Below are 21,585 nucleotides of genomic sequence, written 5' to 3' on the forward strand. Positions count from 1 at the left end.
TCCCATTGTTTTGTAGCCAACTATTTTCCTACTTTGAAGGTTCCACAACCAGAAGATGAGATAGATGGTGTTGTATCATTAGTGATGTTGGCAAGGGACAGCTATTGTCCATAACATCCAGTGCTCTCCTTTGGAATACTACCATGAGATCTTCCACATCTACCTCAGGGCCTTGGGTTAAAGTCACAACCAAAAGATGACACTGCTGCCCGTTGCAGAACCCCCTCTGGTATTGCACAAGGGAGCGTTGGCCAAGGTTAGCCAACGCTGCAGAGTGGAATTTGAATCCATAAGTTAATAATAAATATTTGCACGTCACTGGACACAGGAGAGCGTCAAGAAGGAAATAGGTTTTGAAGTTCAATTTATAATTTAACTCAGGTAAAAGACCTACTTGTGATACAGTGGCCCTCTGTGTACAAGCTTAAAGAAGTATTGCGCAAAATAACTCCCAGAAAATAATGGTTCTTTCAAATGTCTCATTGTGTTTTAATTGGGAGTGGGATTTGACCTTCCAATGAGATATAATGGAAAACGGACTTGATTTGTATTTTAAAAACTCCATTTAGGCTTCATTTTTTTTCAATGCTTCTTTCATATCTGCTAAGTATAAAATAATTTGAACTTAGCCTCAAGGCTAATGCTGTGTGTGCCTGCTCATTCTCAGACTGGTTCTCTGGGAAAATGCACGCTGGGGTCATTTAGTGCACAAGTAGAAGAGTCAAGTGGCTTTTGTTAATGTGCTGTTCATTGAAGGCAGAGGTGGAAGAAGAGAGGTATCTGAAGGGAGAGATCAAACCAGTGAAATAAGACAGTGAAAGGAAATATCACCCAGAGGTGCTCGCTTTTCAAGCACATTTTTTCAGGATATTCATTGTTTAGCTTTGTCAAACCTATCCATCCAAACGCCTAAGAAAAAATTATCTTTTAAGATTTAACTGAAGCAATATTTTATCATCCTGCAAGTTCCATAACAATGGTTATACCGAGCCCCATGCCACTCCACTTACAACTCAGAACTGACAGAGAGTTAAACAGCATGGAAACAGGCCCTTCGGCCCAACTGGTCCATGCTGACCAAGATGCCCATCTAAGCTAGTCCCATTTGCCAGCGTTTGGCCCATATCCCACTAAACCTTTCCTATCCATGCATCTGTCCAACTGTCTTTTAAATATTGTGAATGTACCTGCCTCAACCACTTCCTCTGGCAGCTTGTTCCATATACCCACCACTCTCTGTGTGAAGAAGTTGCCCCCTCAGGTCCCTTTTAAATCTTTCCCCTCTCACCTTAAACCTGTGCCCTCCAGTTTTTGATTCCCCAACCCTGGGAAAGAGACTGAATGCATTCGGCCTATCTGTGCCCCTCATGATTTTACACATTTCTATAAGGTCACCCCTCAGTCTCCTACGCTCCAAGGGAAAAAAAAAGTGCTAGCCTGCCCAACCTCTCCCTATAACTCAGTCCCTTGAGTTTAGACAACATAGCTGAAGTATAACAATACTTTGCATTTAATGGCACCATTAAACTTTTAAACTTTTATTCACGCAGCATGGTAACAGACCCTTCCGGCTCAACGAGCCAGCGCCGCCCAATTACACCCATGTTAAAGACCTAACCCGTACGTCTTTTTGGAATATGGGAGGAAACCGAAGCACCCAGAGGAAACCCACGCAGACACGGGGAGAACGTACGAACTCCTTACAGACAGCGGCGGGAATCGAACCCCGATCGCTGGCGCTGTAATAGCGTCGCGCTAACCGTTACATTGCCATCTTACCCATATTAAGATAATAAACTATCCCAAGATGCTTCATGAGGGTGTAAACAGACAAACAAATGATACCATAAGTACGCAAGAACATCACCACTTTCCTGCATTAACCCCATAGCCATTAATTCCCTTAGTATCTAAAAATCTGTCGATCTCTGTCTTGAATAAATTCAGCAAATGAGCCTCCTGAGTAGAAAATTCTAACAATCCTCTGGGTGAAAAAAATTATTTTTTTCAGGGAGTACAGACCCAGTCTGCTTAACTTCTCGTCAAAGGGCAAAGCCCCATCTCGGGAATCGATCTGGTGAACCTTTGCTCGTCTCCCTCTGTCGCAAGTATATCCTTCCTTTGGTAGGGAGACTGGACCTGTACACACAATATTCCAGGTGTGGACACACTTAAGTTCAGTTATACACCTCTACCTTTGTGTACAACTCTCCTTGAAATAAAGGCCAACATACGATTTAATTTCCTAATTGTTTGCTGTATTTGCATGTTAACTTTCAGTAATTGGTGTACAAGCATACCCAGGTCCCTCTGAATAACAACACCTTTTAATGTCTCACCACTTAAAAAAATGTTTTCATATTTTTTCAACATAATTGGATGACTTTGCATTTTTCCACATTATCTTCCCTCTGCCATATTCTTGCCCATTCACTTAGCCTTCCATATCCCCCCTGGAGCCTCTCTACACCCTCCTCACAGCCAACACTGCCACCCAGCTTTGTATCGTCAGCAAATTTAGATGTATCGCAACAAACAATCTGCTGGAGGAACTCAGCGGGTCGGGCAGCATCTGTGAAGGGAAATGGACAGTCGATGTTTCGGGTCGAGACCCTTCACCTGGACAGAAAGATAGAGGGCAGGTAGCTGGTATAGAGAGGTAAGGGGGAGGGCTGGGGCAAAAGATGGCAGGTGAGGGGGGGAGAGTGGAGACAGTGACAGAGGCTGGGAGGTGAGAGGTGGAGGTGACGGAGGGCTGCAGATGGTGGGATCTGACAGGAGAGGAAGGTGGGGCCTGGAACCAAATAAGGGAGGTGGGGAGGGCAGGTGGGAACAGTGGGGGGAGGGGACCCAGTGGGAGGGGTGTGTGGGTGGTGGGCAAATTCCTTTCATCCAAGTCATTGATGAAAGTCCTATTAATTTCTCCACACTATTGTCTATTAATCTGGCTTGTTGAATCTATAAGTAACTTAAAGCGAGTATTGTACTCCCCTTGTTACATACGTTCTGATTTATACTATGTCCTACTGAACCACGGGGTGGTTATATGGAACCAGCTGCCAGAGGATGAGGTAGAAACAGATACAATTACAATGTTTAATAGACATTTGGACAGGTACTTGGATAGGAAGGGAATAGAGGGATACGGGCCTAATGCAGGCAGACTGGATGAGTGTGAATAGGTTTCACAGTCGGCATGGATGAGCTTCTGTGCTGAACAGCTCTATGACGCTCTATTTGTGGGCTCCTGTGTACAAACCCCCTCCAGTGTTCTCTGCTGTTCCTCAGCTCCACCCAAACCCATTCTACCTGCTGAGTTCCTGTTCCCAGCCCGTATCCCGTCCCTCATTGTCAGGACCTTCCCCTTTTCCACTTTGCCTGTCCGTTCGACAAGTTAACGCTCAGCTTTGCTCACTTTGCAACCACATCTATAATTATTACTATAACAACTATTAGATCATAACCATTTATTTCTATTTGTTTAATTAATTAATCTACCTTGTTAGAAATGCTGTGTGCATTCAAATAAAGAGCCTTCAATTTTGCCTTTTTTTCTCTTTGTCCCTACTCGGACTCTAATTGGACATCTGCTTGTACGTTTGCATGCTCTGTTCCTTCCCGGCACACTCTGGTTTTTAATACCATTTGACTACCCTGCACTATCACCTTATCCTTTCTCTTTAACTTCCAAATTTTCCCTCACCTGAACCCTTTCCCCCAATACTTCACACTTTATCTGCAGCCTTGGGTATTCGATTCACTCAGACACTGATCCCAGCCCGTTTCAAGTGAAGCCTGCACCGGTGGAACCTCTTTCCCCAGGGCTCGTGCCAGTGCCTCATGATTGAAACCCATTCCTCCCACACCAATCTTGAGCCATACCTTCAACGTTCTGATCTTATTGAGCCTACATTAATTTGCATGTGGCTCAGGTTGTAATCTGGCCCGTAAAGTTATTGGACTGTTAGTCAATGGCTTGATTAAAGAGCTAGGTTTTAACAAGTGTTTTAAAGAAGCAGAAAGGGAGGCGAGTTGAAGAAGATTACCGAGGGACTTGGGAGCTACAGTCAGTGATGCCAGTAGTAGAGTGAAGGAACTTGGTAAGGCTATATTTTTTTCAACCTTTCCTATCCATGTAACCTGTCCAAGTGTCTTTTAAAAGTTGTTAATGTACCTGCCTCAACCACTTCCTCTGGCAGCTCATTCCATATACCCACCACCCTCTGGGTAAAAGAAGTTGCCTCTCAAGTTTCTATTACACCTTTCCCCTCTCACCTTAAACCTATGCCCTCTAAGATAAGATTTCTTTATTAGTCACATGTACATCAAAACACACAGTGAAATGCATCTTTTGCGTAGAGTGTTCTGGGGGCAGCCCACAAGTGTCGCCACGCTTCCGGCGCCAACATAGCACGCCCGCAACTTCCTAACCCGTACGTCTTTTTGGAATGTGGGAGGAAACCAGAGCACCCGGAGGAAACCCACGCAGACACGGGGAGAGCGTACAAACTCCTTATAGACAGTGACCGGAATTGAACCCGGGTCGCTGGCGCTGTAATAGTGTTACACTAGCCACTACACTACCGTGCCTGCTCTAGTTCTTGATTCCCTAACCTTGGGAAAAAGACAGAGTGCATTCACCCTATCGATGCCCCTCATGATTTTATACACCTCTATAAGATCACCTGTTGGTCTACAATGCTCCAAGGAAAAAAGTCCTAGCCTGTCCAACCTCTCCCTATAACTCAGTCCCTCAAGTCCTGGCAGCATCCTTGTAAATCTTCTCTGCACTCTTTCCAGTTTAATAACATCTTTCCTATAACAGGGTGACCAAAACTGAACACAGTATTCCAAGTGCGGCCTCACCAGCGTCCTGTACAACCGCACCATGACCTCCCAACTTTTATACTCAGTGCCCTGACTGATGAAGGCCAGTGTGCCAAAAGCCTTCTACACCACCCTGCCTACCTGTGACTCCACTTCAGGGAACCAGGTACTTGTACTCCAAGGTCCCTCTATTCTGCAACACTCCCCAGGACCCTGCCGTTCACTGTGAAAGTCCTATCTTGATTTGACTTTCCAAAATGCAACACCTCGCACTTATCCGAATTAAATTCCATTTGCCATTCCTCGGCCCACTTACCCAGCTGATCAAGATCCCCCTGTAATTTTTGATAACCATCTTCATTGTCCACTATACCACCTATTTTAGTGTCATTTGCAAACTTACTAACCACGCCTTGTACATTCTCATCCAAATCGTTGATATAGATGACAGACAACAATGGGCCCAGCACCGAGCTCTGGGGAACACCACTCGTCACGGGTCTCCAGTCCGAGAAACACCCTTCCACCATCGCCCTCTGCTTCCTGCAACCAAGCCAATTCTATATCCAATTAGCCAGCTCTCCCTGGATCCCATGCGATCTAATACAGCTGCATTATGTTTTATACAGCTGCAACATGACTTGCTAACTTCTATACTCAATGTCCCAACTGATGAAGGCAAGCATGTGACATGCCTTCTTTACCACCCTGTCCACTAGTGTTGCCGCTTTCAGGGAGCTATGGACTTGGACTCCAAGATTCCTATGTACATCAATGTTCCTAAGGATCCTGCCATTTGCTGTATACTTTCGTCTTGCATTTGACCTCCCAAAATGCAAGACGTCACACTTATCCGGATTACACACCATCTGCCACTTCTCTGCCCACGTTTCCAACTGATCTGTATCCTGCTGTATTCTTTGACAACCTTCCTCACTATCCACCACTCTGCCAATTTTTGTGTCATCTGCAAACTTACTAATCAGCCCACCTACTTTTTCACCCAGGTCATTTATATACATCACAAACAACAGAGGTCCCAGCACTGATCCCTGTGGAACACCACAGGTCACAGACCTCCAGTCAGGAAAACATCACTCTATCACTACCCTCTGCCTTCTATGACCAAGCCAATTTTGGATCTAATTTACCCACTCCTCGTGGATCTCACGTGTGACTTAATCTTCTGGACCAGCCTACCATGAAGGACCTTGTCAAAAGCTTTACTAAACTCCACGTAGGCAACATCCACAGCTCTACCCTCATCAATCATCTTCATCACCTCCTCAACAAACTCAATCAAGTTCATAAGACATGACCTTCCCTGCATAAAACCATGGTGACTATCTCTAAAAAGTCTATACTTTTTGAAATACAAGCAAATCCTATCTCTTAAGAATCCTCTCCAATAATTTCCCTACCACTGATGTCAGGCTCACCAGCCAATAATTTCCTGGTGTGTCTCTTAAACAGAGGAACAACACTGGCTACTTTCCAGTCCTCTGGGACCTCGCCTGTGGCTACAGAGGATACAGAGATCTCTGTCAAGGCCCCAGCAGTCTCCCCACTTCCCTCAGTATCCTGGGATAGATTTCATCAGGGCCTGGGGACTTATCCACCTTAATGTTTTTCATGACACACAACAACTCCTCCTTCTTAATATTAACATGCCCTGGAATATCAACATACTCCTCCCTAATCTCACCATCATCCACGTCCTTCTCCTTGGTGAGTACTCATTAAGGACCTCACCCACTTCCGCTGGCTACACGCATAAATTCCCTCCTTTGTCCTTGGGTGGATCTACCCTTTCCTTAGTTATCCTCCTGCCCCTATAAATGCCTTGGGATTCCCCTTAATCTACTCGCCAAGGCTCCTTTTACCCTCCTTAATTCCCTGTCTGAGTTCTCTCCTGTTTCCTTTATATTCCTGAAGGCTCTTGTCTGATTTCAGCTTCCTAAACCCGACATATGCTTCCTTTCTCTCTTTGACTAAGCTTACAATACCTCTTGTAACTTACCATCCTTATACCTCATCCTCATAGTTGCCCTGAACTCTAAGGCACCGGCCTTTAAAAGACTCCCACTTGCCAGATGTTGATTTACCCTCAACCAGCCACTATCAATCTACTCTCGCCAGCTCCTGCCTAATACTGTTGTAATCTGCCTTTCAGCCTAGGGCCAGTCTCATCCTTACCCATAACTGTCTGTTACAGAGTTGTGATCACTGTTCTCAAAGTGCTCTCCCACTGAAACTCCGATCATCTGGCCAGGCTCATTCCCCAATACAAGATCCAGTCTGACCCTTTCCCTGGTTAGACTACCTACATACTGTGTCAAGAAACTCTTCTGGATGCAGCTAACAAATTCTGCCCCACCTAAGCCCTTGGCACTAAGGGAGCCCCAGTCAATATTGTGGAGGTTAAAGTCACCCACTACAACAACTCTGTTACTTTTACATCTTTCCATAATCTGCCTACGTATCTGTTCCCCTGTCACCTGGTAGTGATTGGGAAGCCTATAGTATAACCCCATCATAGTGATTGCACCTTTCTTATCCCTGAGCTCCACCCATATTGGTTCACCAGATGAGCCCCCCAGGATGTCCTCTCTAAGTGCTGCCGTGACATTCTCCCTGATCAGTGGTTTAACTCCTCCACCTTTTCTACATCCCTCTCTAGCATGTCTGAAGCATCTGAACCCTGGAACATTGAGCTGCCAGTCCTGCCCTTCCCTCAACCAAGTCTCCGTACTGGCTACAACATCGTGGTTCCATGCACTGATCCAGGCTCTAAGTTCTGACCCGTAACACTCCCTGCATTGAAATAAAGACACTTCAGCCCATCAGCCACCTGGCCCTGTCTGTCCTTCCTTTCAGACTTACTTGACCTCAATCTTTCCACCTGCTGACCCGTAACTCTGGCTCCCACTATCCACCACCCCCCGCCGCACTAGTTTAAACCCTCCTGAGTAGTACTAGCAAACCTCCCTGCAAGGATATTGGTTCCCCTCCAGTTTAGGTGCAACCCATCCCCCTTGTACAGGTCCCACCTGGAAGAGATCCCAATGATCCAGGTATCTGAAGCCCTCGCTCTTACACCAGCTCTTTAGCCACACATTCAATTGTACTATCTTCCTATTTCTGGCCTTACTAGTATGTGTGAATCAAGGATGTTTCAAGGGCAGGAAGGAATATAGGGATGGAGGTGGTTTATAGGGATTGGGAGGGGTATAGGAACTGGAAGGGGTTACAGACATCGGGAGAGATGTCAGGGCTGGATAGGGAGGGGTGAGACTTTGGTTTCAATTCAGTAATTCAATTATGATCACCCTATTGAATGTCAGAATTAAATAAGAGAGCTGAGTCTGTTTAATAGAGAAGGAACATCTAAGGTGAACATTGAAGATATGAAGTACAAGAGCGAGCACTAGCTAGGCCTCGGCTAGAATATAGTCACCACACTTCAGGAAGAATGCCACGGCCTTGATTTCCTCGTATGGTCCCAGGATGAGGGGCTTCAACCATGTGAAGAGACCAGAGGAGGTGGGGTTGTTTTCTTCAGAGCAGGAGGATTAAAGAGGGACACAATGGAGTTTTTGATGCAGTAAATAAGGCGAAACTGTTCCAGTGGCAGGAGGGTCAATAACCAGAGGGCACAGATTTACATGGCAAAGAATTGGAGGGAAGGGAGGAGTCATTTTTTTCATGCAGCAAATTGTTGTGGTGTGTTGCACACTGCCTGAAAGGATGGTGGGAACAGATTGAATGGAAATTTTCTCAAAGGAATTGGATTAATACTTGAAGGGGAAAAAAAAACCCAGCAGGGCCATGGGGAAAGAGCAACATGTAGGACTAATGGAGAGCTCTTTCAAAGAGCCAGTGCAGGCACACAACCCAGCGGCCTCTTCCTGTGCTTTAAGATTCTTAAATGGTGAAAACGTTATTTGTTGTCTTTTAAATAAAATAGATACAAAATATACCAAAGACCAAAGCAAAATACTGTAAGTGCTGCAAATGTGAAATTAAGATGATAAGTGATGTCACTGGCAGAAACGTGTGTCCTGGATAAGCCTTTGGCAAAGTATGCATCAGTACTCACTGGTATCGAGTTCTTTTGGATCAGCTCCCAGGTTAGTATTTAAAAATGGATTTGGCTGTACCTTAAAGTTTTATGTAACTCCCTGTCTCCCATAACACTGTAAAACTATATTAAATAGCCTCTTCTAAACTATCCATGATGAAAATAACATTTGAAAGTAATGCATTAATGGTAACTTTGTGTTGCAATAGTAGTGTAACTGATACTTGGCTCCTTAAGGTACCTTATCTCAACTTGTGGTTTAAGCTGATAACACAATGGGGATCTGGGGGAATACCAAGGTGATTACATTTCTGAGAGAGACCTTTATATCTCACTCGTGACTCACTTGTGACTAACTCGTGCTTTCACTGAAAGCCAATGACATGAGAATTCCCCCACCCACTCTTCCTCCTCACACAATCAGTTACTCGCACATAAATTTCAAGATCCGCAAGTTTCAGGAAGCAGGCTTCTTGCACAGCCGTGACGTGGTGCTTTGAGCTGACTCCCTTATCTCTCTTCACAACTCTCATCATGTTTTAATGGCTATCTAAGTTTCAGGGACGTGACAGCTTGAGGAGCGAGAGCTTGAGTGAGCTTTCCATCCCCTCAAGCCTGTTCCTCCATTCAAAAGATCGTGCCTAATTCATATCTGGACTTTATTTATCTCTATGTCCCTGACAAAACTCAACAAAAAATCGTTGTCTTCAGCCCTAAGTGACCTTGCTCTAATTTTAGGGTCATTCCCCCTTTGTTCTGAACTCACCACCAGAGAAAATAGTTTCGTCCAGCTACCCTATCAACTTCTTTATTCCCCTTAAACACCTCAGTTAGATCATCCTTCAATCTCCTATAAATGACACAATACAAGTCTAGACTATGCGCACTGTCCAACATCAAACAAACTGCTGGAGGAACTCAGCTTCTGTGGAGGGAAATGGACAGTTGACGTTTCGGCTCGAAACGACTGGACCCACTGTTCCTGGAGCTCTTTCACTGCCACCTTACTCAAAGTCACTTTTGAGCTTTTACTTGTATTACTTGATTGACTGGCTAAAAATAATTCTGGTTTGCTTTCTTGTCATTTATATGTGTGTTCTGAAATCACTGAATGTCATCCAGGTGTGAAATTGCACTGTGTGATTAACAAAAGATCAAAGCTAAACATAGACCAAAACTATGCGATCAATTTGTGAATTCACAGTATGCTGGCCAGCTAGGGGATACTGTGCCAACCCAGGACATGCACAGGAATTTAAATTTGGGGGCAGTCACAGATGAACCTGACCCAGGAGTTTTCCAACAGGCTAGTGATGAAGGATACGAACAGAACCTCTCGATTTCTCTTCCCCCTGATCAGGGCTGGTAAGGACAATTGTAAAAGCCCAACTTCCAATGCAGGGTTGGATTAACTATTAAAGAGAGTGCAGGCTAGGAAGCTCTCTATCACAGCTCAATAGTATACCATTCAGTTATTTGCAAGCAACCAGAATGTATTTTACAAGGTAGATGATTTAGTTTTAAGCCAAGCAATGTATTTTCAATCGTCTTGTATTTTCTTTGGCCGATTTGTCAGCATTGTAACATTTTTTCACCAATTCTCAGTGCTTCAAGGGAAAAGGGCGTTCAAATGATGTACTGCTCTATTTAATGAGAAAACACTGTTAAAGTGTGTGGCAGGATATTGGAGTGGCTCTTCCCTGAAAGAAGTGACCGACATGAGTATGACCAATGATTGCACAACTCAATATGCCCTTTAAACACTAAATTTTCCTGGTACGTTGTCAAAAACAAATCTGTTTTTCATCATGTAACGTTGACAACACAGATATTCAGCACAGCTGTGACATTGTATCTGGGAGAGCGAGGGGGAGTGGGCAGATAGATTCAAGACAGTTGTTTTGCAAATGTTCTAACGTCCTATCAATAGGCTATTTGCTTAGCAACAATATATCTGCTGCAATATGTCAGATAAGCACATTATCCCTGTGAGGATTATTTATTAAGTTCAAAATGGATAAATACCTTTACAGAATGGCCATCATTCTACTGTTGGATCATAACACATTGCCCATGCACTGCCAAGACAGCGTGGTGGATGCAGGTTTTATTGTGGTTTTCCAAAGGGGATTGGATAACTATTTGATGATAAAAAGTTTGCAGTGTTGTGAGGAAAGTGTGGGGAGTGAAACAGACAGTATTGGTGCCTAAAGAGCTAGTATAGGCCCAATGGGGCAAATGGCCTCCTTTTGTGTGATACCAATTCTATGATTCCATGTTTTTATGAATAAAAGGATGATAAATAAAATATCCCCCCCTATAGTACATTGCTCGATATTTTTTTATGCAGCTTGTGAGGGCAGTGTTCACACCACTGGACCCTCAGGTCAAGGGAATCCCAACTGGGTGGGTGTATGAAAATGCAGTGTGAGTAGTCTAGGCCCAGTTTATTATAGGCAGGCACACACAGCATGAAAACATCCATTTCGCTTCCCATCGTTCGGGAGCAGGCAGTGTGTCAAGCTGTGCACCACTTTTCACATTTTCGTGGCACATGTTCATTCATGACAGCGCACCAGTTTGGAAGCACTAAGTGAGAGGAATCTTGATTTTACCACAGTGAGGATGCAGGGAGGAGGAATGGTGTGCAGGGTGGTAGGTATAAGATAATCCAATGTGTTGTGGAAAACCTTTGTTCATGTAAGTGTGTCTTGGGCTGGAGAATGTTGGGGAAATAATGATCTATCTCATGCTTTTGCTTAACCTTAAAACAACGGAACTTCTTCAGTCTTTCAGTGCAATAATCTCCCAGCTTTATTTGATTCTCCTGATCTGCTCTCCTTGGCAAATTCAGGAGAGAGTTGAAAGGCATAATCCATTGATAATTGGTTTATTATTGTCACATGTACCGAGGTACAGTGAAAAGCTTTGTGTCTGTGTGCCATCCAGACAGATCATTCCGTAAGTAAGTACATTGAGGAACAAAAGGAAAACAGAATGTAGAATAAAGATAAGATAAGATAAGACATCTTTATTAGTCACATGTACATCGCAACACACAGTGAAATCCATCTTTTTGCGTAGAGTGTTCTGGGGGCAGCCTGTGAGTGTCGCCACACTTCCAGCGCCAACATAGCATGCCCACAACTTCCTAACCTGTACGTGGGAGGAAACCGGAGCACCCGGAGGAAACCCACGCAGACACGGGGAGAATGTACAAGCTCCTTACAGACAGTGGCCGGATTTGAACCCGGGTCGCTGGTGCTGTAATAGCGTTACGCTAACCGCTACACTACCGTACCATGTTACAGTTACAGAGAAGGTGCAGTGCAGGCAGACAATAAGGTGCAAGGGCCACGACGAGGTAGATTGTGAGGTCAAGAGAGATCAAAAGTTCACCTTTATCGTACAAGAGTCTTATAACAGTGGGATAGAAGCTGTCCTTGAGTCTGGTGGTGTGTGTTTTCAAGCTTTTGTACCTTCTGCCTGATGGGAGGAGGGAGGAGGGAGAATGACTGGGGTGGGAGGAGTCTTTGATTATGTTGGCTGGGGTTATTATGCTGACTGGGCTTAACTTTAATTTGTCAAAAAAGCTACCATCAAGATCTTATTTGTTTACCTTACAAGGTCAAATACATATAGACAATGGTGGAGGTCGGGCAGTGTCTGTGGAAAGAGAAACAATTACCATTTTGGGGCGAAGACTCTGTCAGAACTGGCAAGAAAAGCAATTTCTGTTTTTATTTCAGATTTCCAGCAGCTACTGTTTATTTTGATTTTCAAAGTCCTCTTAATGTAAGCTGAGTGTATAAAAAATTTCATCCAACCCATTCAACCCATGTTCGCATTTGAGACCTCCAGTCTTCCCCTCTCCCCCTTCACCTGTCCCCACTGCTTCCTCCCTGCAGGACATCCCATGGGTGTTGAAGTCCTCCATTGCTTTACCCAGGCTAGGGCGTGGGTGGTGAGTGCTGGCAAGCTATTCCCGCCCACTGGGCTTTATTGAAGACCTAGCTCTAACGTCGCTCCACTGGAGCTTTCTACTACCCATCACTCAGTTACAATGAGAAGCAGCAGCCCCCGTGACTGGTCATCTATAATTCTTTTGTCCTTCCTGTTCGTGGCACTGAATCGGACTTCTGTGTCTTTGCTTCTCTTCGTCGAAGGTCAGTCCCCGCAGCAAGCACTGGATGAACCCACCACCTTGCTGGTTTGTTTGGCTCACTTAGAGAAAAGGCAATGCAGCTTTTAACTGAGGCACCTAGAATGGCAGGTTTGCTAATTGGTAATTGGTTTATTATTGTCACATGTACCGAGGTACAGTGAAAATCTTTTGTCTGCGTGCCATCCAGGCAGATCATTCCAAACTCAGTACATCAAGGTAGTAAAAAGGAAAACAGAATGCAGAATATAGTGTAACAGTTACAGAGAAAGTGCAATGCAGGCAGACAATAAGGTGCAAGGGCCACGACGAGGTAGATTGAGAGATCAAGAGTTCATCTTTAACAGACAAGAGGTCCGTGCAAAAGTCTTATAACAGCGGGATAGAAGCTGTCTGTGAGCCTGGTGGTACGTGCTCTCAAGCTTTAGTATCTTCTGCCCGATGGAAGGGGGGAGAAGAGAGAATGACTGGGGTGGGAGGGGTCTTTGAGTTAGACTTTCAACCTTCAAGGTATAAATTATGCTCTGGTACAGGAATGGGGAGGAGTGCTGAGAAGTTTGTTTGTTGGTAGGTTTCTGCATGCATCCAATTGTTGTGAGACGTTGCCTCACGTATCTGTCTGCCGGATGCTCCTTAGTTAGGCGCTCTTCTCACTGGTAATTCCCATTTGTTTCCACAGCGCACAGTTCAGAAAAATGCCAAGTATGTTTGCCTAGCAAATAAAGACTGTCCTGTGGATAAACGGCGACGGAATCGATGCCAGTTTTGCCGCTTTCAGAAATGTCTTGCAGTGGGCATGGTAAAAGAAGGTAAGCCTTTGAGCAATTCTGTTTGTCAACCACCAATCCCATTAATTACACCTGCCTTTCTGCTAACACTAGTGATCTAATTCCAGCCACCAAGTAATCGTATTATCAAAGGGCATACAAATAGGGTGCGTTTGCCATTTCAAATGCAAGTCACTTCTTTACATACTCCCTTGAGATATTTTTGCAATGGGGAAGTAGCAGTTTCAGAATCTACCCCCTCCCACCTTTTGCTATCATCTGTGAGGCTTTGTTTCACAAGCCTCTCCAGTGAGTTATCGGTCTGTGTTTTGGTGGTTTATTTTCAAGAATGATTATATTCAGAGACAAAGATATTCAAAGGCCAAGGTCACTATAGCCAAGTCAGTAGGGATGAGGAAGAGACCAAGAGTTGGATTTGCAGCAAGTGCATTTGATATTGATAACCAGAGATAAGTATAGACATCCTTTCTGTTCCAGAGGAGCAGAAGACATCCATAGCAACGTAGTCACAATTCAACCTCATGCAGCAAACACTTGATCGTTTTGGAGAAACTATGTATCATGTATAAATTCTCAAACCACAGTGAATCCTTCCTCAGTGGATACTTTTTGGAAGGAAGTCACCCTTGATCAGGGGGAGTGCTTGTGGAATGGCATTTGTTCTCTTGCCAGTTCAGAGGACGCCGCTATTGACATTAAATGAAGAGTGACCAAAGAAGGCCGAGAGACCTCAGAGGTTGCAGGTGGTGACTGAGCACTCAGTCTGTGTAGTGTCACTGACACACTGCAGCAAAAGGTTCTACCTTGCTCGGGCTAAACACAGCAAGTGAGCACACAGTTAAACTCGTCTGTTTAATCAACCATATTTTAACATCGGCAGTCACTTTCTCAATTCACAATCCAGAGGCTCGAATCAATAATCTGTAAACTCAGATTCCGCTGTTTCACTTTGAAAATTTAAATTCAGTTTAAAAGTCTGGGAATACCAAACTGGCATCACAAAACATGATAATGTAGCTGTTAGATTGTCATCAAAGTTATCTGGTTCACTTATGTCCTTCAGGGAAGATGCTGTCCTTGCCTGTTCTGACCTATCTGTGACTCCAAACCCTCCAATGCGATTGACATGTCATTGCTCCGTGAAGTGGTTCAGTGAGCCACTCAGTTGTTTGGGAAGGACAATACATGTACTCCCTCTATGGCGAGATTATCCTTCCTTGGTGAGGAGACCAAAACTGCACACAATGCACCGTGTGGTCTCACTGTGGTGGTCTATAGCTGTAACAAGGCATCCTTGCTCCTGGACTCAAATCCTCTTCCAATGAAGGCCAGCATACAAGAAGGCTAAGATACTTTGACATACAAAGTGATCGACAGGAACAAGGGCTCCCTGATCCCTTTGAACATCAACATTTCCCAGCCTCTCAATATTTAAATATTACTTTGTCATTTTGTTCTTCCTACCACATTTATCCGCATTATTCTACACCTGCTGGATTTTTCTCCACTCACTCACTCAAAGCCTCTTTACGTCCTCCCCACAACCCACAGTACAACTTAGTTCCCATCAGCAAACGTAGAAGAATTACATTTGAGTCCCTCATCCAAATTATATCAAAGTATATAAGCTGAGGCCCAAGCAATGACCCCACTTGTCACTACCTGCCACCCCAAGAAAGGCCCATTGATTTCTCCTCTCTGTTTCCTGTCTGTCAACCAGTTTTCAATCCATTAACTCCAATCGCATGTGTTTTAGGTTTGCAGACAAACTTTTATGTGGGACCTTCCAGCATCTGCAGTTTTTTGATTGACAGTGTCAGACTATTTTTGGATGAGTCTATGGAACAAGTCTATTAATCTTGGCTCTAAGTTCTCAGAACTTTGTGAGGAGGGCTTTCCAAGGGCTGGGCTGGTTGTACCTTTGTCATGTCTGTGGCACTTCTGGGTCTTCCACAGGGACTATGTCATGCTGTATTGACTTGATACAGTTATAGCTCCTCCTTGGCTATTTCAGAGGGCCATTGAGAATTAACTACAGTTGGAGTCTGGAGAAACATGGAAGGTCAAGGTAAGCACAGAAGGCATTAGTGAACCAGATAATAATGATCCAGCACTTTTGTGGTCATCTTTGTGATAATTTTTGATCATTTAATTAATTGATTTTGAGTTCCCGGCTGCAGTGGTCAGATTTGTATTCAGATCCCCAGATCTATCAACCAGCATTTTAACCCATGCTGTTCCCATAACGGCATAACACAAATCAAACTGTTAAGAAATGGAATTAAACAAAAATAAAAAAGCACAGTGAATCTGTGAGACAGGCAGAGACTTTTTCCCAGGGTGACAATGACTAACACGAGGGGGCATAATGTTGAGGTGACTGGAGGAAGGTATAAGGGGGATGTCAGGGGTAAGCTTTTTCACACAGAGAGTGGTGGGTGCGTGGAACGCACTGCTGGCAGAGGTTGTGGGGGCAGATACATTAGGGACATTTAAGAAACTCTTAGATAGCCACATGAATGATAGAGAAATGGGGAGCTATGTAGGAGGGAAGGGTTAGATAGGTATTAGAGCAGGATAAAATGTCGGCACAACGTCGTGGGCTGAAGGGCCTGTACTGTGCTGCAGTGTTCTAGGTCCTATAATCTCTCTCAGTTCTAGTGAGCACATGCTTAACTTGATTATTGGTCTAATACCCATGCCCCCCCCCTTCAAAAGTAATAAACGTTTTGAATATTCTATAACTTCCTGTGACATAGAGCATACTTTGATTCAGTAAGGCTGCAATGTGAGCTCCGAAGTTCGTGGACCACTTGCACAGTAGCAGTTGCGCAAAAGTTAGCAAACAGCAATTATACCGCCCCTTTGCTTTGAAGCTGAGATTGAGTTAAAAGGAATATGAAAGTGTGGTATATTTTATAATTGAACACAGCTATCACTCACAGTAGGATTTAAAAGCTTCAGACTGGTTTCCCAGAAAGCGGTTTCCAGACATCCACGCCCTTCACAACAAAGCCAACTGTGAAAACTTTCTCTTTGCAGCAATCACAGATGGGGCAGATCATCGCAATTGTTTGGCTCTGACTCTGTCTCCCATCCTGATGACCAACATGAAAGTTCCAGTCAGCTAAATGAGGATTTGGCAATCAACACTTGTCATTTGGTCTACCTGGCCTGAGATGGCTCAGTCAGCGTTTGAAGTAACATTCACAGATGTGGCAAAATATATTTTTGGCTTCCACCTAAACAGTTTGTTCCCAGCCAGCAGTAAACACCAGCTGGCTGACAATCAAGATTGTATTCAGTAATTAAAATAAAAGGCATGATCAGTCACTCCTGGTTAGAAATAAGACAGATCTCTGGCCTGTCACGCATGTCATCTTCTCCCATGATAGAAGTGCCACAACCCATGGAGGAGTTGGCCTCCTCCCCAGAGGTACAGTCACAGCACGACACTTTGGGAGACTGACATGACTTGAACCAAGCAGCAGCCCTTCCTTTGGTGATACTCGGTGAGGAGACACAGAGTGTGCTGTGGATCACGGAAATGTCCAGGAAGGGCTGTCTATTGTTGGGCAGAGGTTCACTGGGGGTGACTGATCCTCTGCTGAGCTTCAGTGTACTGGGACTCCCAGGTCAGCCTTGACAATACGTGGTGCCACATGCCAAGGAACCATCATGCATCACTTGTCTCTTTATGAAGCACACCCGAAGCTGATCCTTGGGGGTTCTGGCACTCCGCTGTCTTCTGCCTTGGAGAAAAAGCTGTCTATTCTCCAGCTCGCCAACAAGCCGCAAGCAACATCGGTGGCTCCTGCACAATAGAGCATCTCCCACAAGAGCTTTCTGATAAAGCTGAAGGCTTAATGAAAGCTTAGTCCCTAGGTGCTCAGGAGATGCAGAGACTGGTTATCTGTGCCAAGTCTTGGCTGCTGGAAGTGGTATGTACGCAACTAACAGAAGCACGTGGATATCTTGCAAGAAAGCATTGCCATCATGCAGTTCTGGATGGAAGAAACCCTCCACTCCAACCAAAGTTAACAGTATAGACACACAATACACACACACACACACACACACACACACACACACACACACACACACACACACACACACACACACACACACACACACACCAGCATACCCAAACACAATCATACCTACTGGTTTCAACTACATAGAGGTGGTGGCTACTGGAATCAGAAGAAGAAAATAAGGACACCTTATAGCAAATTGACACAAACGACTCAACGCATAAAGGAATCATGCTGAAGTAATGCATGAGACACAAGTGGACTGCAGAGAAAGTCCATTTAACACATTCTTTCCATGTTGAATGAATAAAATAATTACAATAAAAACTGACTGTTGTTTTTATTTGTACTGTGTCTTCAGAAAGTCACACAGCAGCATTTAGGAACGGTAACAGTATATAGAGGTGACTGGGAAATGTCAGTGACCCCCAGAAGCAGGATAGTCGAGCTGTGAGATTTGTAGAGTGAACTTGTCACAGGGGAGATGTTTTCACCTCGAAGAGCTGCTTTGGTTTCCCGAACTGACTGCTCTGGTGCTGGTGGAACATGCTCACCTACGTCCTCCCTTACAGGGCTTGTTGCTACTTCTGAGCAGCGTCATGGTCACATCAGTCTCCATGGCAACACCTGGGAGTATGCAGCGCTCTCCCTTGTCTCTCTGGGCCCACAGCCAGCTCTACCCTCCCCACTACCACCCCAGTGTCGTGTACCCCAGCCATTGCTCATTACTACGATGCTCCTATGTCAGTCATAGAGACACACAACATGGAAACAGGGTCCTTCAGCCCACTGAGCTGTGGTCAGTAAATTGGAGTCCAATGTAGAGGTCTTTGCTATCCAGATGTTCCAGAGATGAGTAAAATTGCCAATTCATTGGCAGAGCCCAAGCAGCTAACAGAGGGCAGGGCAAGTGGACTGGGAAGGAAGTTGGCGAGTTGTGTCCTGGCTGGGAAAGTTGACGAGGGTTGAGGCTTCTGCACACCAGCTGAGGAGAAGCTCGAACGCAAAATTCCAGGCTGCATCTCCAAGGGTGTGCCGAGGACGGTGCTGTCTAAAGTGAGGCCCCATCTGCTCTCATGGGTGAATGTGAAAGATCCCACGGCAGGGGAGTTATCCTCAGTGACCTGGTCAATGTTCATCCCACCAGCAACGGCACCAAAATATCGACTGGCTGGTCGTTATTGCATTGCTGTGTGTGTGAGATCGCCGTGCACAAATTGGCTGCTGTGTCTCCTGCCTTCCAACAGTAACTGCACTTGAATGAGTGCTGCAAAATCCTGAAAATTACACAAAAGGGGCAAAGGCAGTACAGGATATTCTTTCTTTTTTAATCAGGGACAGTGGCAAATGCCTCAGTTGGCCCCTTTGGAGTGTAGCACAAGAGGACAGAGGAAAACGATGGGTTTATCCAAGGAGATTCAAATCTGGAACAGCAGAAGGGTAGTCATGGATTCAAATAGAGGGAGGGAGCATACATGAGAGGAGAAATGAAAGGTGCTCTGACTGGATATGGGAATGAAAGGAAATTAGGAAGAGAAAATGGAAATAATGAGCCACAGTCAAATGATGTGAATGCCCAAAGTTGGACACTGAGCCCCAGTACTGGAATGTCATTGTTTTGTAGGCAGGTATAGGTCAGCTTAGAGCAGTTATGAGCCAATGTGCAAGTTCAGAGACAGTTACAGAGCCCAACAACTGTTTGGGGAACAGAGTATCAGTGGGTGCACTGTTCCCTATTGCTGGCTGCTTTCAGGTGATATAACAACTGCTTTATTTTAGGTAACGGATACAATGTGTGTGGAAAGGCATGTTGGAGCATTGCTATTTAACAAGACCTTTAAATGCAGTAAAAAAAAGAGTAAGCTTGGACCGGTAGATAATGGCTGTATAACTAAGCAAGGCACACAAAATGCTGGGGGAACTCAGCAGGTCAGGCAGCGTCTATGAATCCATAGATGCTGCCTGACCTGCTGAGTTCTTCCAGCATTTTGTGTGCCTTGCTCCAGATTTCCAGCATCTGCAGTCTCTCTTGTGTCCCTGTGGCTCTATAACTAACTCATCTACATGAGGAATTTCATGAGAGTCCCAGGAAGTGACCAAACACTTTGTGTAACTCTCAATTCCGCTCCCCATTAATGCCCACTTTGTACATCCAGTTGCTCCAATGGCGAGAAGGACTCCTCAGCCTAAGAGGCTTAAAAGAATTTCTAACTCTTTTTTTCTTCCAGTGGTCCGCACAGACAGCCTGAAAGGTCGTAGAGGTCGACTTCCATCCAAACCAAAGAATGTTCAAGAAGCCACGCCTTCAAATGCTCCAGTTAGTCTCATCACCGCGCTGGTCAGGGCACATATTGATTCCAACCCAATCATGTCCAATCTAGATTATTCCAAGGTAAATATAAGGAAATAAAACAGTTGGGAGGTTGAAAAGAAAAATGTTTGTATTGCGGAGACGGAAGCAAGATACCAACCTGATAAATGATGCAAACACTTGGATATACATGTCTAATTACCAGCTTGCAATCCAATGTCATTCTTCTGACTTACTCGCTTGTCACTGGGGCCGATTTCATCAACCAATGCAATTGAAGGCTAGGGCTCCTTTAAACTGGAGGTGCCATCTGTGGGCACCACCGAGCAACACAAAGGCCTCGCAGCAAATTGCCAGGGAAGTCCTGGAGTTGGGAGGAGAGCGTGGAAGGGGGGGGGGGGGGGGGGGGGGGGTGGCGAGTCAGGCACCTGGGCCAAAAGCACCAGAGGTTATTTTTGTGAAATCGCAAAAATAGTTTCTAACTTACCCTTCCAGGTCCTCTTCAGTTCTATTGTCCTATGAAGCTACACTCAGCTCTGGGCTAGAGCAGCAAGCATTTGTGCATCATTCTTTGTGTGTTTTGACAAGCGTTAGGTGGGCATGGAAAGGTGGCAAACTGGTTCCACTTTGAAGGACTTCCCTTCAGTCCTTCTGTAACAACACCACCCCACCTGCCTCATGACACACCATTTGCTAAGAGGCTGTTTGCTCTTTTGAAATTGCGCCCCAGACCTTTTCTGCAAACATAAAATGGCAGTGAATGCATCACTAAATATTCATCTCAGCAAATTGTAGTTAGCATGCACCAGTGCAAAGGATCAGAAGGCAGCAAATCTGCGGCTCTGCGCGAAATAAAAAAAGCTTGGCGCCAACTTCACGGGAGCAAGTGTGCAATTTTGCCTTCAGAAACAATTTAAACGTCACCAGTCCAGCTCAGGAATAAGTCCAATCACAAAGCAGCTTGCATTTTTCTAATTGGAGGAGAAATTCGACCAATTCACAAAAGCCAGAAATGCCTTGTCGAAACCCAGGCTACTGCTTTGCAAAGAAATCTCAATTTGCATCAAATAAATCATGATGGTCTTTTTTTCTTTGCTGTTGTTGATTTTAAAAGAAAATGTCAGAGTTGTTCTGTCAAGCAGAAATATTCTCTTCTTGATTTGAAATATCTGTTCCAGTTTCAGGAATGCAGCACTTACCAGTCAGAGGAGGATGAAGCAGGCGAAGTCCGACAGTTTTACGAGTTGCTGGCAGGTTCGATGGAAATGATACGCAAGTGGGCAGAGAAGATCCCAGGGTTCAGTGGTTTTCCCAAGGAGGATCAGGATCTACTTCTGGAATCTGCCTTTTTAGAGCTCTTCATCCTCAGGCTGGCCTACAGG

The 21,585-nt window shown here is 44.8% G+C and overlaps 1 protein-coding gene across 1 annotated transcript in view; it reads left to right on the forward strand.

Moving 5' to 3' along the window:
- LOC127567048 (nuclear receptor subfamily 4 group A member 1-like) overlaps positions 1 to 21,585 on the forward strand; it is a 49,695-nt gene that overhangs the window by 19,456 nt on the left and 8,654 nt on the right. The window contains exons 3-5 of the mRNA XM_052009711.1: positions 13,750 to 13,879; positions 20,121 to 20,284; positions 21,382 to 21,584. Of these exons, the coding sequence (XP_051865671.1) occupies positions 13,750 to 13,879; positions 20,121 to 20,284; positions 21,382 to 21,584 (497 nt within the window). The remainder of the gene's footprint in view (positions 1 to 13,749; positions 13,880 to 20,120; positions 20,285 to 21,381; position 21,585) is intronic.

This window comes from Pristis pectinata, chromosome X, assembly GCF_009764475.1.
Source record: "Pristis pectinata isolate sPriPec2 chromosome X, sPriPec2.1.pri, whole genome shotgun sequence".
Taxonomy (NCBI): domain Eukaryota; kingdom Metazoa; phylum Chordata; class Chondrichthyes; order Rhinopristiformes; family Pristidae; genus Pristis; species Pristis pectinata.